This window comes from Astyanax mexicanus, chromosome 5 (genome assembly GCF_023375975.1).
Source record: "Astyanax mexicanus isolate ESR-SI-001 chromosome 5, AstMex3_surface, whole genome shotgun sequence".
NCBI lineage: Eukaryota > Metazoa > Chordata > Actinopteri > Characiformes > Acestrorhamphidae > Astyanax > Astyanax mexicanus.
Genome location: NC_064412.1, coordinates 5087224 through 5104989, shown reverse-complemented (window position 1 = coordinate 5104989; position 17766 = coordinate 5087224). Strand labels below are relative to the sequence as shown.

At 37.2% G+C, this 17766-nt stretch overlaps 1 protein-coding gene across 3 annotated transcripts in view; it reads left to right on the top strand.

Annotated features, from left to right (window-relative positions):
- rps10 (ribosomal protein S10) overlaps window positions 1–17766 on the top strand; it is a 532411-nt gene that overhangs the window by 85418 nt on the left and 429227 nt on the right. Inside the window, exon 6 of one of the 3 annotated variants that reach the window (XM_049479515.1) lies at window positions 833–868. The exons of the other annotated variants lie outside the window; for them this stretch is intronic. Coding sequence (XP_049335472.1) covers window positions 833–853 — 21 coding nt within the window. The 3' untranslated portion in view covers window positions 854–868. Of the gene's footprint in view, window positions 1–832; window positions 869–17766 lie in introns of those variants that run through there. 3 annotated transcript variants of the gene reach the window in all.

Genomic DNA, 17766 nt, shown 5'->3' with positions numbered 1-17766 from the left:
CTTCTCTCACAGTGACCTACAAATATATACAGTACCACCGTCACGTTCAATGCTTTAATTTTTATATAAAAAAAAATATATTTTTTACATTGTAAATGAGTGGTAAAGTAATCCAGACTATGAAGGAACACATAGAGAAGTAACGTAGTAACTTAAAAGTGTTGAACAAACCAACATTTACAAAGTATTAAACAAACACAACTTATTAAAAAATGTTGTGAATAATGTTTGCTTGAATATATATTAAATGAATGCCCTGTATCTGCTGGTAGTAAAGACCTGTCACAATAACTGTTATTGTTTGGACTGTATATTGTTCCAGAAATGATTGTAATAAAAATTATTACTGTCATTTTAATTCCTATGGAATGAAAAAAATCACTATAATAAAAATTTGGGATATTTTTCTTTTAATTTTTTTTATACCATTTATTTGTTTTGATAACAAGCTGATTATTTGAGTAAGCACTGCTTTATCTACATAATGTTGCCCAAAGCTTGTTTTACAACAAGAATGTAAGGTTATTGTCAGAACATGAACAGCAAAATATACGTCTTACATATTCTTGCAAATATACAGTACAGGCCAAAAGTTTGGACACACCTTCTCTTTTTCAATGCGTTTTCTTTATTTTCATGATTATTTACATTGTAGATTCTCACTGAAGCATCAAAACTATGAATGAACACATGTGGAGTTTTATGTACTTAACCAAGAAAGGTTAAATAACAAAAAAAATATATGTTTATATTCTAGTTTCTTCAAACTAACCCCCCTTTGCTCTGATTACTGCTTTACACACTCTTGGCCTCATTCTCTCAATGAGCTTTAAGAGGTGGCCACCTGAAATGAAAAGTTTTTCAACAGTCTTGAAGGAAGGAAGGAGTTCCCAGAGGTGTTTATTAGCACTTGTTGCTCCTTTGCCTTCTTCACTCTGTGCTCCAGCTCACCCCAAACCATCTGGATTGGGTTCAGGTCCGGTGACTGTGGAGGTTCAGCTCATTTTTTGTTAAGTACATAAAACTCCACATGTGTTCATTCATAGTTTTGATGCTTCAGTGAGAATCTACAATGTAAATAGTCAGAAGAAAACGCATTGAAAAAGAGAAGGTGTGTCCAAGCTTTTGGCCTGTACTGTATATATTTTTTATTTATAAACCACTTATACGCCTCAGTGTATTGGCTGTAGATATGACTTGTAACATTATATAAAAAAAAACTAAATAAATAAATAGATAATTTTATCAGTATGGTATGTTATGGAATTGTGTACTAACCGAAAGATGGTTTGTTGCTTGAGGGCAACATCATGCATTGGGGGTTAAGAAGATAGCCTTGACACAGAGTATTATTGTACAAAACACTCTGGAAAGAAGCATTTAGGTGTTCTTATCTGGGAAGCTGTTAACTTGTGGTTTCTGAAGCTGGTAACTCTGATGAACTTATCCTGTACAACAGAGGAAACTCTTGCTCTTCTTTTTTTTCTGGAGTGGTCCTGATGAGAGCCAGTTTCATCATCATAAAGTTTTTGATGGTCTTTACGGTGACTGCACTTGATCCTTATAAAGTTCCTGAAATGTTTCAGGTTGACTGAACTTCATTTCTTTCTAGAGTCATTTTTTTAAATTAAAACATTACTATGGAAATACTAGGTCATCAGGTCTTTAAGTGACACATACATGCTTCTCTTAGCATGTGGTATACATCTACAGTACATGTGCCAAGATGTACAGTACGTGCCAAGTGTTGGCAGAGGCTTTGTCTGGCATTTGCACCTGTTTCTGTGTAGGCAGGTGTGTTTAATTACTGTCAGGAGGCCAGCTATAGTCTTTAGCCTATCAGGGATATATAATATCATAAATCCAATTTTGTTGTAAATCGTTTATCCTCAGTTTTCTTTAATTCTGTAGTTATTGTATTGGATGTTTAATTTGTCTTGTTTAAAAAAAAATCTTGATTGGAATCTGCTGCTTCAGCTTTTGGCTGAGAAGTCATACAATCCTTCAGCTCCCTTTTAAAAGGCCTTAATTTAATTACAGCAGATGCTGAGCTGAGTTATGAAATTGCTGGTATAAGGACGATGAGAAATTGTGAGACTTGGATGGATTGAAGGATTTAATGCACTGATCTGAAGTCAGTCCTCACCTTTTCTTCGTTTTTTTATGAAGTGGATGGGTTGTTTAAATTGAAGTTAAATAGCTTGCCTTCTGACACATATCAGATATATTTCCCCCAGCATGCATTTCTGTCAATATAAACCAGCATCATGTTGCATACTCAGAGTCTTTTGCTAAAAGCTTTCTATCTGCTCTGTGGATGAGTGATGGTACTACACAGGTTGCAGGGCTTCAGCTCTGTCAGTGGAGCGTTTTTTGGATACTATTTCATGGCCAAGCTGACCGGAACAAATCAGATTCCTCTCCACTCAATTCCACGGTGGAAGCAGGTCCAGAAGTTGAGACGAGTCCATCAGATTTGAGGATCAAAAGCGACAAACAAACAATCTGGACATGTCTTGTGCTTCCTCAACTTTTCTGATGAAAGTAGATCTGTAATTATCAAGTTTGCAAGGTCCTTGAAGTTCTCCACACAAAATGTTAGTCATCCTCAATAGAACTAGCTGTGCCATCAGATGTAAAAAGCATGAATCATAGGTTGGAGGATGTCTGGCGTGTTATTTCTGTGATTTGTCCAGGTCAAATAGAGAAGATTACTCATCAGGTCATCCAACAGTAGAATCATGCCATAAAAAAAAGAAAATTTAAATGATTTTATAGCATTCTGATTCAAAACTGAATCTTACAGATTGTACAAAAGTGTTATAAAATCTGAAACAATTTTCCAATACTTATATAGACATTCTCCATGTTGCATTTTGTTAAAACATGTTAAAACAAGTGATTAATGCCCCAAAACTAGGCTTTCACTGTTTAAACCCTGCAAATGTTCAGTCCTGCTGCATCAATTGCATCATCTATTTAGGCTGCGATCAGTAGAAACAAACTTCCATAAACTGTGAGATGTTCTGCTCAAACTTTAACCTCTTTGAGAAAAAGGGTCAGGGCTTAGGTCATCGTCTTGCTGCATGACCCACGCTTTCTTGAGATTCAGTTTAAAGACCGATGTCCTGATATTTTCCTTCAGAGTTTGCTGGAATAATTTGGAATTCATTGTTTCATCAATGATGGCAAACCATCTTTTACTTATCCAGGAAGCAGCAGAACAAGCCCAAACTGTGATACTAACACCACCACCACCATGTTTTACAGATTGAATTAGGCTTTAATACTTAAATGTTTAGTTTTGTTTTTACCTTGATTTAATTAACTTTGGACCAAATGTGAATAAAAGTCATACATATTGGGCAGAGTAAAAAGTAAAAGTAAAAGTACCCATCTAAAAATCTACTCGAGTAAAAGTAAAAAAAGTACTAAATTAAAAATTTACTTTGAGTAAAAGTTACATAGTTACTTTTATTTATTTGATGTAAAAAATTACAAATCATGAATTAAATATTATAATAATTATTAAGTTAAATAGTTTGGGCAGTATTTGTTCAGATCACCCCATTAAACATTTTCAAGAACAAGAGGTATAGGTTTCTATGATCCACTTTTTTCTTTACTATTAAAAAGTTAAAAGGTTGTGGTCATATATGTGACTATAAACTGTATTTTTATAGTTTTACAATTCATTATTATTTTTTAACCTGACATTCCTATGCTTTAACTGCTATTCACATGTTTTATTTAACAACCAAGCAGATTGTTTAATATTCCTAATAAAAACCTAAGGAATTATTATAAAAAACTGTTGGTGGGTGCATGCGCAGTGCCGTAAAGAAGCCCATATCCATGGGTAGCATAACTTGACAGAACACCGGTTCCCAGGAGCCGTGCACACAGACCCCAGACTACACAGCTGATTCACACAGCGTCTCACCTGCTAACCGTAATAATAAACACTACATGACAAAATTTAGCTGCGCTGCCATGGAGAACAAAATAATTGAATTTTTTTTATTCAGACTATTTGTTTTTTCCCCAGCATTTTATTTTTTACTCAGTAAGAGGGAGTTTTCCAAAGTAGTGAAGTAAATTACTTGAGTAAGAGTAAAAGTAAAAATTTTACTTGAGTAAAAGTAAAATTACCTATTTAAAAACTACTTAAAAATGACAAATTACTCATAAAATCTACTCAATTACAGTAATGTAAGTAAATGTAATTAGTTACTTTCCACCTCTGATATGGGTTCACTATGGATTAGGTAGATTTAATATCAGCTTATCTCGAGTTACAGAGGTAGGAAAATGTAGAAATAGAAGTCTTGCCCAAGTACTTTTATCGGTGTAGTGTGGTGTCGAACCCTAGTCTGCCATACTGCACTATGGTCCTTTCAGAACATAATTTTGCTTTATTGTGTATTTGCACACAGATGGAATTACAAAGTGAGACTCTTCACTTAAAGGATGATACCAAACATATGACACACATTTGGTAACAACTGTCCAAACACAGTTTTAGAACAAACACTTTAATTGACATTTCCTTCATTGCAGACAGTATAGTTAGGAGAGGAAGGTCACATGGTTAGGGACAGCCACTGATTTTCCAAGGGAGCTCAGGTGATGTCACTTACCTTTGACCAATAATATGGTTGCTGTGAGTTTCCTGCTGCTTTTGTCTCTCTATCTGTTTGTCTAAATCCTCCTCCAGAGTTCTATTTCCTATTTCAAACTGCCACCGAAGCAGAGCTAAAGGAGCAAGCCACAGGTAAGCTGACCTCTCTCATTGGCTCGGAAAATTTGAATATTATATAAGACCAATTGGTACTTTTGGCAGTGTGGGCAGTGTGCCAAGTCCTGCTGGAAAATGAAATACACAGCTACATAAAACTTTGATATAACACAGTGGACCAACACCAGCAGATGACATGTCTCTCCAAACCATCACTGATCATCAGTAAATTTTACATTTCATTTGTAAATCAAGGGATCAGAGTCTGGAGGAAGAGTGGAGAGACACACAGTCCAAACTATTCGAGGTCTAGTGTGAAGTTTCCACCAATCAGTGATGGTTTGGAGAGACATGTCATCTGCTGGTGTTGATCCACTGTGTTATATCAAGTCTACCAACTTTTATGGAGATGCAGATTTCATTTTCCAGCAGGACTTGTCTCACTGCCCACAGTTCTGCCAAAAGTACCAATTGGTCTTATATAATATTCTAATTTTCTGAGACACTGGTTTTTGGGTTTTCATTGAATGTAAGCCATAAACATCAACAATAAAAGAAATAAACACTTAAAATAGATCACTTTGTGTGTAATACATCTATATAATATATAGGTTTAACATTTGTGTGTGTTTAACTCTGCATTTGGTCATATATTTAATTTCTATGTTGGTTTAAAGTGTGGGGAATCTTCATTAGTGATTTAATCATGGTGTAATCAGATAAAGTGCAACACGTGTTTATCTACAGCATGTATCTAAAGAGGTAGTTTTGGATCCTAACCTACAACAAAAAATCATCTCCTAATTATCAGAGTGTTCATGAGCTGGAAAAGGGAAAAACACCCTCATCTGTTCAGCTTCTGCTGCTGAGGACCTGAACACCGCCAAACTAAAGCATCTGGTGCAATTTCTTTTTTTGTTGTAGATCCCTTGGTGCATGTCTACACCGGGGGTGTCCAATCCTTCCCGCAAAGGGCCGGTCTGGCTGCCGCATTTCATTCTGAGCGAGCTGGTGCACACCTACACCTGACTCTGCTGGTTTAATCAGTTCGTCTCAGTCTTTGAACAGCTGATCAGGTGCGCTCCTTCTGTGCTAAAATGAAAACCTGCAACCATGCGGGCCCTTTGTGCAGAGGATTGGACTCCCCTGGCGTATATAAAAGTCCCTGGGCAGTGGTCAGAAACCTACGATTTACAGATTTACATCCCTGTAGAGTTCAGTTCTCGCCCCAGTGCATCACAACTGGTCATATATTTACAGTTAATGTGAGGGTGTATCAGTATAAAATATTATTTTTTAGAAAATGATTAGTTTAACAGACTACCTATATACAAATTTCATGAGTTCAGTACATCAAAGTCGCAAATCATAAACCTAAACTTTTGTCTTCTTATAAAAAATTAATCCTGCTGAACTAAAACAGAACTATAAAACTGATCAATTCCAAAACCCCATAACAGTACTACAAAATCACTGTATTTACACCCCTAAAATTGGCGTAAACCTTCTAAAAATAAGTATGTTTTTAAAAATGTAAGCTGCTGCACAGTAAAGCAAGAGAGTGACTTCAGGGGAATATGGTGGTGTTGATACTAGAGAGCAGCCCATCACCACCAGACTCTGCTAGTTATTGAAATACATGTTGCTACAAGGAACCAAACCTCTTGGTTTTCAACTTTTCCTACAGCAGTGTTTGCAGAGAGGAAGCTTAAACTTGGTGTAAAATGAAACAAAAAAAAGGAAAGTAACATATATTTACTGGTAAGAATCTGGAAAGAAAGCCCCCCAAAAAAGGAGTCCAATAAAAACCCAAAAATCAGTGTCTCAGAAAATTTGAATATTATATAAGACCAATGCTTAAAAATAGATTACTCTGTGTGTAATACATCTACTGAATTACTGAAGTAAAGTATATAACCTTTTTGAGATACACCGTCAGTGTAAGACGTCCAAGCCTTTATGTAAATGAACTGGCTATATTACATCAAAAGCAATGTGAGAAAGGGAAATGGAGATGAAATCAGGCAGCAGCTTTTTAAGTGGTCCCATGCTGACATGGTTTGTCAGTTAGAGAAGAGTGCTCTGGCAAAACTGCATTATGGTCAAAACTGAGCAAAATAGCAAATTTAATAAGGAAGAGAATTGAAACATAAATAGTATTTCAGTGACTCGTCTCTTTAGCGAGATGGTGAGAGGATCCTCATTCGCTCGGCGTGAGATAAGGTAAACAAAGGCCATTAAATTCACTCTCCCTTCCGCACCCTAAGCACCGATTGAATTCGCCCGAAAAGGCAGGCCTGGGCTGATAAGCAGCAGCCGGAGCTGATAATAGACGAGGCCGTTAGGTGCTTTTCCATTTCCCCCCCACGCCCCCTTTATCTGTTTCCAAGCTGGAACGTCGTTCCCAAGACAGCCTGACCGAGAAACCGCCTCTCGCTCTTCTGTTTGGTTTCTGCCAAGTGTTTTCCCCACTGGAGCCGGCCCTGCAGGCCACATCTCCGCGGGCTTCCTGTTCTTTCTCCGCCGCCGTGACCTCACTTCCGTCCTCGGTCATGCTTTTAATGAACGCTTCGTCACGCGCCTCCGTGCCCTTCAGAAAGAACAGGAGCTGCTGATTGCCTTTCTGTGTGGAGAGGCTCCTCCATCTCGTAGTCCAGGGCTATAAGCCTCCACTTTGTCCTTTGATTGTGAGGCTTTGAGATTCGAGACTTTTTCGGATGGGTTTAAAAGTGTGAAAAGTCTCCTCTTCTCATAGTTGGACTAGATAAACCTCACGTAGCTGACACTTCTAGGGTGCAGACAGTGCTAAAAGACTGCGGGATGAAAAGTAGGATGGAGGCTTTGGATGAAACATGCTGATAAACATGCTTTAGAGTCGTTCACACTCAGATTGTATCCAGGGTCTTCTGATTAAGAATTAGCCAGACTAATAGCAACAATTCATTTGGAAAAAATGAGCTCTGATTGGGCCATCAACATCAAATAATGTTTGTATTGGTGCTGAGCAAAATTCATAATTTCAGATTTTAATTCTATTCAATAAATAAATTGGAATTTAAACAAATCTTCAGGGTGTTGAATTAAATTTGAATTTAAATTCATTATTATCCCATATCCATATGCATTTCTCTTCCAAAAGGAAGTAGAGACACTAACATTAAGCATACATTCCCTTACTGTTCAATAATTAGCAATATCGTAATTTCAAAGTACCATATTTTACAGACTATTAGGTGAACCATATTATAAGTCGCACTGTCAATGAACATCTATGATCTGGTCTATTTTCATACATAAGGCACACTGGATTATAAGGCGCATTTTAAGAGACAATAGTAAGGAACAAAGGGTTCGGCATGTTTCACTTCTAATTCAGCAGCCTTGTAGATTCTCTTCTAGAAACTGTTTATTTGGGTAAGTAAAGTAAGCTTAGACTAATAGTCAACAGTTCCTCAAGTGTTTTGTCATTGAGTTGGCAGCGTCGTTTTGGTCTGAATATCAAGAATTAAAGTGAAATTTATGGGTCATTCTCAATTCTATTCCAATTTTTTACAAGCCTGGTTTGCATGTGCTCTTTACACTTAGGCTTAGGTGAATTGACACCTACTGAACATCCTGAGAGCATCAGTACAGCACAGTGTGTGAATCTGTGTCTTCACTCGTATGATCTTATTTACAGAATGTAGGTGTACTTTAGGGTGCGTGCTTGAAATAATACTAAACTAGCTCCTTTTAAAAATGTATTTTTAGCTTCTAGAGGTAAATTCCAATCATTTAACCATTTAAATTCTTAATTAAATCAGTCTGCACAGGATTACTTTCTTAGGGGTCCTGAGGTAATTTTCTCTTTTATGGGGGTCCTCTGTGATTTTATTCCCGTCCAGAACGACCATGTACATGTTTTTTTCAGACGTCCTCTGAGAAAATTACAGGCTGAATTATCTACTGTTTTTCTCTGAACTCCGTGGTCCTTCAGTAATTTTAATCCCGTCCGGACGCACATCTCTGAGTTTCATTACCTCATGTTAAATAAAACAGCTATTTCTTCACTGCTGCGCACCGTAATTACATTTTGGGCACTTGGGCATTTCCACAGAGATCCATGTAAAAACACAACAGCGAGTGGAAATGGAGGAGCAACTGAACATGATGTCATGTGACCGAGAAAAAAGCCTAAAAACTCATTGGTCCTCCTGTTTTTTCAATTGCAATCTGGATGCAGGAGTTTTATCATTAAAGAGTAGAAGTGTAAAATATTTTTCACAGACGTCCCCCTGAGAAACTAATCCCATCTGGACAGGGCTATAGTTATGAAACGTAAAAGTGATTTGTAGCCACGTTCAGCCAATTCATTAAGAACACTATGAGCCTGCGACATAAGCCTTCTTTTTTATTTTTAATTTTTAGTTTTTTTTTTTTATTTTCTCCATTTTTTTCTCCATGCTAGAAACATAAATCATCATCTAGATTAAATTTTATCTAATTTTAAAGCATGTATTTTGTTAGCCTCTTCTAATAATGTCATGTTGGGTCATTATTTGAAGAGTAGAACAATCCTACCCCTGTCTAATACAGCTTTTATGTGTGTGTGTGTGTGTTTATGTTGGTGTGTGTGTGTGTTCTTTTGTTCTAAGATCTGCTGTCTTGGCTGTAATGGTTTTGATGAGAAGTGACCTGACATACTGTCACATGTACCTTATTCCTACATAGACAGCTCTGTGCTGCACCGCCTCCCACCTCTAAACCCCATTTAGGCTTAGAATAAGATGGCCACACACACACACACACACACACACACACACACACACACACACACATACATGAACACAGACCTCCTGGAAGACTCCTCACAAAAGACTTGGTCTGACTGGTGGTCATCCAGGAGGAAAATTACTTTGACCAATCAATCACCATCAGAAGGCCTCTCTGCTGTGTGCCGGCCAATCAATGGCTCACAAAGGACCATATCCTTTCAGCAACGCCCAATCAATTGCTCTCAAAAGGTGTCGCGTCTTGCATTGTTAGATGGTAAAGCACAGAGCTCTGTTGTTCTCAAGGTATTTGTGGGGCAGCTTATACATACATGTATATGTGCACACGCATAATAATGAAAAATAATGATTGTCTGGATGAAACAAAGTGGAAAACACAGTTTTGGTGTTTCGCTTTTCTAAGGATATAGCTTTTCTTGGCTAATTCAGCCACATTGACACCGGAATTGATGCCTATTTTTTCCTGACAATGGTAGAAACGTTATTGTGGTGTAGTGTGGTGTAGTGTGTGAATGACGGCTGGTTGGTCCTCAGTTATGGATCTGCAGCTAAAGTGATACCTACAGTATTTTACGCCTAACTAATGGGCAAAACCAATAACTCACACCTCATATGATCATCTTTCATACACTGCCTGGCCAAATAAAAATATCCACCTGGATTTAAGTAAGTAAATGATGTGGGGTTGGTTGGTTGATGCTGCAGTTGGTCTGCAGGTTTAGGTTCAGCAACAGTATGTGCTGAAAGAATGAGGTCAGCTGACTACCTGAATATACTGAATATAGACCAGATTATTCTTCATATTGCAAGATAACAACACCAGAATTCATGGAGCTGGAATAGTGAAAGAGTTCAGGGTTCAGGAAGCATGAGATCATCATTTTCACACATGGATTGAGAGAGAGTTCACCACAGAGTCCAGACCTTAACCTCATTGAGAATCTTTGGGATGTGTTGGAGAAGTCTTTGCGCAGCAGTCAAACCATAGCCTGTATTTAACTATGGACAGGACATCCCAATTCACTTTCATTACAGCGTTTTAAAGCCACAATATAGCCAAAATGGAAGCTGCCATCTTTCATGCGCTTGCACAGTAGAGGCAAAGTGGACCTGCACAGTCAGCGCATCAATCATCAGATTGCCACACCCCTTTAAATATCACGAAATAACTCCAACAAAATGCATTAATTGTAAAGAAAAACAGTGAGGGTTATTAACATAGGAGGGGGAATTGCTGAAAGTACAGAACCCAACTTAAAAAAAAAATACTGGATGTGTATTTTTAGATGAAATTTTCCATCATCTCCCATCCAAATGAATTGAAATAGGTGGGGTGAAAAAAAGTAGTACTGGAGCCAGCCACCAGAGGGCGTAAGAGACATAGTAGCTTCACTTTTTAAACTCCTTTCATCCTGTCCATACTTGTATACCGTCTATGGGTCGGATGATGGATGACTCTACCATCATCAATGCTGCTGCAAGATCTTGCTGAAAAATTAATGCAACACTGGATTGAAATAAATCTTGTGACATTGCAGAAGCTTATCGAAACACTGCCGAAGAGAATCCATGCTGCAACCAAAGCTAAAGGTGGTTCTACCAAATATTAGTGTGGGAGGTCAAGCTTAGGATAAAACTACCAATGCATTTGAGCTTAGGGCACATGCAGTAAATGGCTAGTTCTGGCCCTGGTAACAGATCATTGTGAGCAGGGGTGCACTAATGTCATTTTATACAACTATTGTAAATAAGTGAACAGTGAAACATGTGGACCTTTTCGCTTCCTTGGTAACAAATAGCCATAAAACCTTTGCAGCACAATTATGAATATAAAACACATTGCTTTTCAAACCCCCATTGACATGCCTCATATTGTCAACCTGTATATAATCAAGCATTGACACATACAGACGGATTTCACATTATGCATCAATTAATATGTAAATTGTAAATATGTGGGCTACCAATATCACACACACACATACACATTCACACACACTCATACCCACATGCCCACATATCCACAAAGTCAGATTCCATTTCAGCTGCATCATTTCTTTTTCCTTACAATTAATTTGAATGCGATTCCTCCAGCGAGCTTCCCATAATCCAGTTCAGAGTTTCCAGCTAGCCCTGCTCGTTTGTCGCCCCCAGTTTTTGAATAAACATTTCTCTCCCCGCGCTAATCTGGCTAATAAATTGGATAGCAGAGGGGAGACGTGTTCGCTATCGGCAGCGAGTCGCTTCACTGGCTGTGCGGGGAATAGGAGTGACACTGCGGTCACTCGGTTGTGGGTGCGTGCTGATTGCACTTGCGAGAGAAGCGTATGAAACCTCCCCCACTTTTTTTTAATGGATTATAATTTATCTGTGAGAAATAGAGGGTAGGAGAGAGTGTCCAATCAACCCTGGGTGACTCGGTGACTGCAAAGCTGTGCGCTGGACAATTTGACTGTGAGGCAGGCTTTTGACCACAGGTCGCAATAAATGAAGTATGTGTGTGTTTGATTCGAACGTTATTGTGTATATCGGAGCCAAGGTCAATTTTTAATATTTAGGGACCCTAAATGCATGTATACCCTGTACCCTATACCAAAGTAAATGATTTGGGGTTTATGGTTAATGCTGCAGTTGGTCTGCAGGTTTAGGTTCAGCAACAGTATGTGCTGAAAGAATGAGGTCAGCTGACTACCTGAATATACTGAATATAGACCAGGTTATTCCATCAATGATTTTTTTTTTCTTCTCTGATGATACACACGGCCATATTCCAAGATAACTAGAATGTCAGGATTCATGATGCTGGAATTGTGAAAGAGTTCAGGATTTAGGGAGCATGAGATCATTATTTTCACACATGGATTGAGAGAGAGTTCACCACAGAGTCCAGATCTTAACCTCATTGAGAATCTTTGGGATGTGCTGGATGGAGAAGAGCTGCTTTGTGCAGAGGTCAGACTCTACCATCATCAATGCTGCTGCAAGATCTTGGTGAAAAATTAATGCAACACTGGATTAAAATAAATCTTGAGACATTGCAGAAGATTATTGAAACAATGCCACAGCTAATGCAGCATGCAGCAATCAAAGCTAAATGCTGCATGACTGGGATTTGAACCTGTTTTTTTTTTTTTTTTTAATTCTCCCGATGATAGTGGCAGCACTTTAGACCTTTTAGACTTTTTCAAATTTGTAACCCATTTTCTCCCCAATTTACACGGCCAATTACTCAACCCACTCATTAGGACTCCCCCTATCACTAGTGATGCCACAACACAAGAAAGCTGAATACTAGACCATGCCTCCTTTGACACATGTGAATTCAGACCCCGCTTCTTTTAGAGCTGCTGCTGATGCAGTATTACTGTAAGTGGGGCAAATCTGCTACTGTTTTAATCGCATTTATAAAACAGCTGCATTATTACAGATGTACAGGGGTTGGACAATGAAACTTAAACACCTGGTTTTAGAGCACAATAATGTATTGTGGTGACGGACAGTTCTGGTGGAAACAGGAGAGTTGAGGTGCACATTGAATTCTGCGTGATTCGATCAGCCGTGGTTTTATGTTTTTTTGGATACAATCCGGGTTAGCACCCGAACATCCCTTTCAGACAGCTTCCTCTTACAGCGTCCACAGTTAATCCTGTTGGATGTGGTTGGTCCTTCTTGGTGGTATGCTGACATTACCCTGGATACCGTGGCTCTTGATGCATCACAAAGACTTGCTGTCTTGGTCACAGATGCTCCAGCAAGACGTGCACCAACAATTTGTCCTCTTTTGAACTCTGGTATGTCACCCATAATGTTGTGTGCATTGCAATATTTTGAGCAGAACTGTGCTCTTACCCTGCTAATTGAACCTTCACACTCTGCTCTTACTGGTGTAATGTGCAATTAATGAAGATTGGCCACCAGGCTGCTCCAATTTAGCCATGAAACCTCCCACACTAAAATGATGACAGGTGTTTCAGTTTCATTGTCGAACCCCTGTATGCTCTGTTATATATGTGGAAAGTGCCGCCACTGATGTTAAACTTAAGCACATCTGCAGCTTGTGTTAAATGAGCTGGAATGAAGTGTGAAGAATTGTATGTGTAGAAAAGACAAGCTCACGTTAACGTGGCTAAAAAAGAGAGAGGAGGAGGTTTTCTAATTTCTCTGAACAGTTTATGCCGTGGCAGCGGAGATGTAGGCCGGCTTAGCTGATGGCATCTGTAGTTCAGACCTAAAGCAAACCCACACACACACACACACACACACACACACATACACTGTTAAAGCGGAAGAGATTAGAGGGCTTCCCATTTCTTCATTTGCATATTTCTCGGCACATCATTTTTGTTATCCTTTTAGTCAAGTAGTGGCTTTCCTCCGCTCTTATCGTTTTCCCCGATTTCATTCTCAGAGATTCAGCCTGGCTTTCTTTTTAATGAACTTAGCCTCGAAATTCAGCTTTTTTTATTTAAGGAGCAGCGATTTTAAACATCTGTATCCATTTCTGTGCTTCTTTCTAGTACTCTAAACTTCCACTCCTTTATAACAGCATGAAAGACCTTATTTTAGCAATCTATAGCGCATCGGTCAATTGTGGTCAATACAATTCTGAGCACACCAGCCATTATGCAACTTCATTTACAGAGGTGGAAAAAGTACTGAAAAATTGTAATTAAGTAAAAGTACCTTTACTTTGCTAAAATTCTACTCAAGTAAAAGTAGAAGTACCCATCTAAAAATCTACTCGAGTAAAACTAAAAAAGTACTCAATTTAAAATTTACTTTGAGTAAAAGTTACATAGTTACCTTTAATTATTTGATGTAAAAAAGTAAAACAAATCATAAATTAATTTGTTTTTAATGAACTATTATTCCACATAATAATTTAGACCTTTCAGGCAGTATTTGTTCAGACAACCACATAAAACATTTTCAAGAACAAGTGGTATAGGTTTCTATGATCCTTTTTTTCTTTACTGTTAAAAAATGATGGTCATATATGTGACTATAAACTGTATTTTTATAGTTTTACAGTTCATTATTATTTTTTAACTTACCATTGCTGTGCTTTAACTGCTATTTACATGTTTTTTTTAACATTTAAGCAGATTGTTTAATGATAAAAGTACTTACACCACATGCTTTCTCAGGTTTGATGTGGAAGTTTTGAAAGCTGGCAGCTCTGTCCGGTGAGGCACATTTTTTATTGCATGAGGACGTTATTGCCTCGTTATTCAACGCACGAGCATCCGTGCCAATTTTATTATTTGTTTTTTAAATTAAGACAATTGTTTTTTGTTCCAGCATTTTATTTTTTACTAAGTAATTGGGAGTTTTCCAATGTAGCAAAGTAAATTACTTGTGTCAAAATGTACTTGAGTAAAAGTAAAATTACCTATTTTAAAAACTACTTTAAAAAATGACAAATTACAGTAATTTGAGTAAATGTAATTCATTACTTTCCACCTCTGTTAATTTACAAGATAACACCTTACAACATATGCATGTGTGGGCATTCTGAAGCTGTCAAGATGATATGATGGTATTTAACATCCACTTGGTATGTATTTGATCCACAGTGTCACCCGAGAACCCTAGTAAAAAATAGTAGATTAAAGTATACTAAGCATTATTATGCTATAGTGCACTAAAGTGTTCTTGTAGCCACATTATTATTAATCAGTATATTTAAAGAGTGATAAAATGGAACATTTTTTTAAATACTTATTATACTTTAATTATAGTATAAAAATAGTACAAAAGTCTTAGTTAAAATTTGGTAAGTGTACTTAACTGTACTAAAATTGAATTATTTTAAATATATGTCACGGGTGACCCAGGCAGGGAGACGAGGAGGCGGACACAAGTGCAGGAAGGGATGAAACGAATAATTTAATAAATATGTATATAAATAACAAAGATAAACAAATAACAAAGAACACGTAATACTAAAGTAAACCAAAACAAACGAGAGGAACTAGTGAACATAAACTCAACAAACAAGAAGTACTAAATATATATAAATATACAAACAGGGAGTAAATAAATAAAGAAACAAACAAAGCTAAGAACATAAACAAGGAATAAACAAGAAACTGGAAACTACCAAAATAACCAAGAAATAACCAAAACTAAACAGGGCAGGGATATATATATATACAAGGAATATACTAGAAACAAAACACTAAGCAGAGGACTGGGAAACGAGGAAAATAAACAAGAAACTAGAAAACATACACAAGAGAATAACTGAGGTAAACACGGGCAATGACTAGGACTATGAAACACGGAAGAACACGGAGAGACAAAACAACAGGGGAAGGTGCAAAGACCGACAGAGGACAAGTGACAGAGGAAGTCTATTTAACTAAACAGGAAACACACTGGGAGTGGAAACACCTGGGGAAGGGGTGGAGCTACAAATGAGACATGAGGTAATGGAAAATCACAGGCAGAACACAGGGGCACGGGTCACGTGGGACAACACAGGCACGAGGACAGACAGGAAACAGGGTCAGGCGTGACAATATACTTAAGTTACATTTAAACATTTAAAAACTACTTCATGTATGTAAACCATTTTTTTTAATATGCTTACAGTAAAATTATAATACATTTATTAAGTATTATAACTGTATCACTGTTTATTATACAGCAGGTATATTAGGAATGTAATAAGAATTGATGTCAAATATATTTATATTAGAGTACAAACATGCTTCTTGTTCCTGTCTTTTGTAAGTAGCCCACTTCTAGTATAGTTTGTTGGGTATAAAAAATAATTTTAACATACTGTACTATATTTTTAGTGTGTTACTAAATTTACTTTCAATTTTATAAATGTAGTAATTTAATTTAATTTTTAAAAAGTTACATGATACATTGTACTTTAAGTGAACTACTGGAAATATATAGAATCATATTTAAACATTTAATATAAATGTTTACGTCATAGCAGCCTATTTTTTTTAAATACATTATATTGTAATTTTTAAAAAGTATGATCAAAGTTTACTTTCAAACATCTGATGAAAGTTGAATATTAATGTACTTTTCTGTATACTCATCAGTATAAGCCAGGTATACTTAAGTATAATTATGTTAGTATGTCACTGATCTAATCATACTTGCTTAATGTTAGTTTAAAAGAAGTTTTCTAATAGTGCACTTGAATAAGCATCTTTTTTTTGTAAGGGATAGTAAAAGTTACAGTACTAGTTTCTGTCCCATGACTTTTGCCGTGACAATGGTATGTTTAAATATGTTAAAACATGCACTCTTACAGTTTTTTCATTTGTTATTTTATTTTTTTTATAAAATTGTATTTTCGCGCTCGTACGCATGCGATGTACGCATGCAAAGCGAGGGTATTAAGGAGCTCATAGTCGTTGGGTTGGAGCAGAAATGTCAGGGTGTGTTGTAACCTTTACCCGAGCATGTTATCTGCCTCGATAGCGAGACGGGGGACGAGGGAAGGAGGAGATGCGATGGGATTTGAAAGGTCCCGATCGGAGGCTGGCCCTGGGGCTATCTCCCCTTCACAGTTCACCGATATTAGTGCCCTGACACACACACACACACACACACACACACACTGTTTATACTACCTTCACATGGACGTCCAGGTAGCTCTTCTCTTCACAGAGGCCTTCATTGAAGACCTTCTGAATTATAGTGTTCTATTAGAAGCAGTGTTGGGCACGTCACTTTAAAAAAGTTATTAGTTATAGTTACTTCTCCAAAAAAGTAACTGAGTTACTAACTGAGTTACTCCACTATAAAAGTAACTAGTTACCAGTAAAAGTAACTATTGTGTTACTTTTCTGTTACTCTTGTGTTACTTAAAAAAAAAAAAAAGCATTAAGCTTCTAAATTAACATGCAGTAACAGGGTGTAGGAAATGGTAACGTGTTATAGTTACAGTCAGAGTAATTAGTTAGATTACTCACTACTGAAAAAAGTTAGGCGTTAGTAACACCATTTATTTCAACGCTGTTACTACCATCACTGATTAGAATTGAGTTAAAAGATTTGAGTTAAAAGTTTGGACACACCTTAAATTCAGTGTTTTTTTTTTAATATATTTTTTTAATCTTCTACATTGCAGATATATAATTTTATTTCTGATTTTTCCCCATTTTCTCCCAATTTTGGATATCCAATTGCCCCACCCCTTTGTGCGTCCCCATCACCGGTGACGCCCGTGACCCTTGGAGGATGCGGACAAGCACACGCCTCCTCCGACACGTGTGAAGTCAA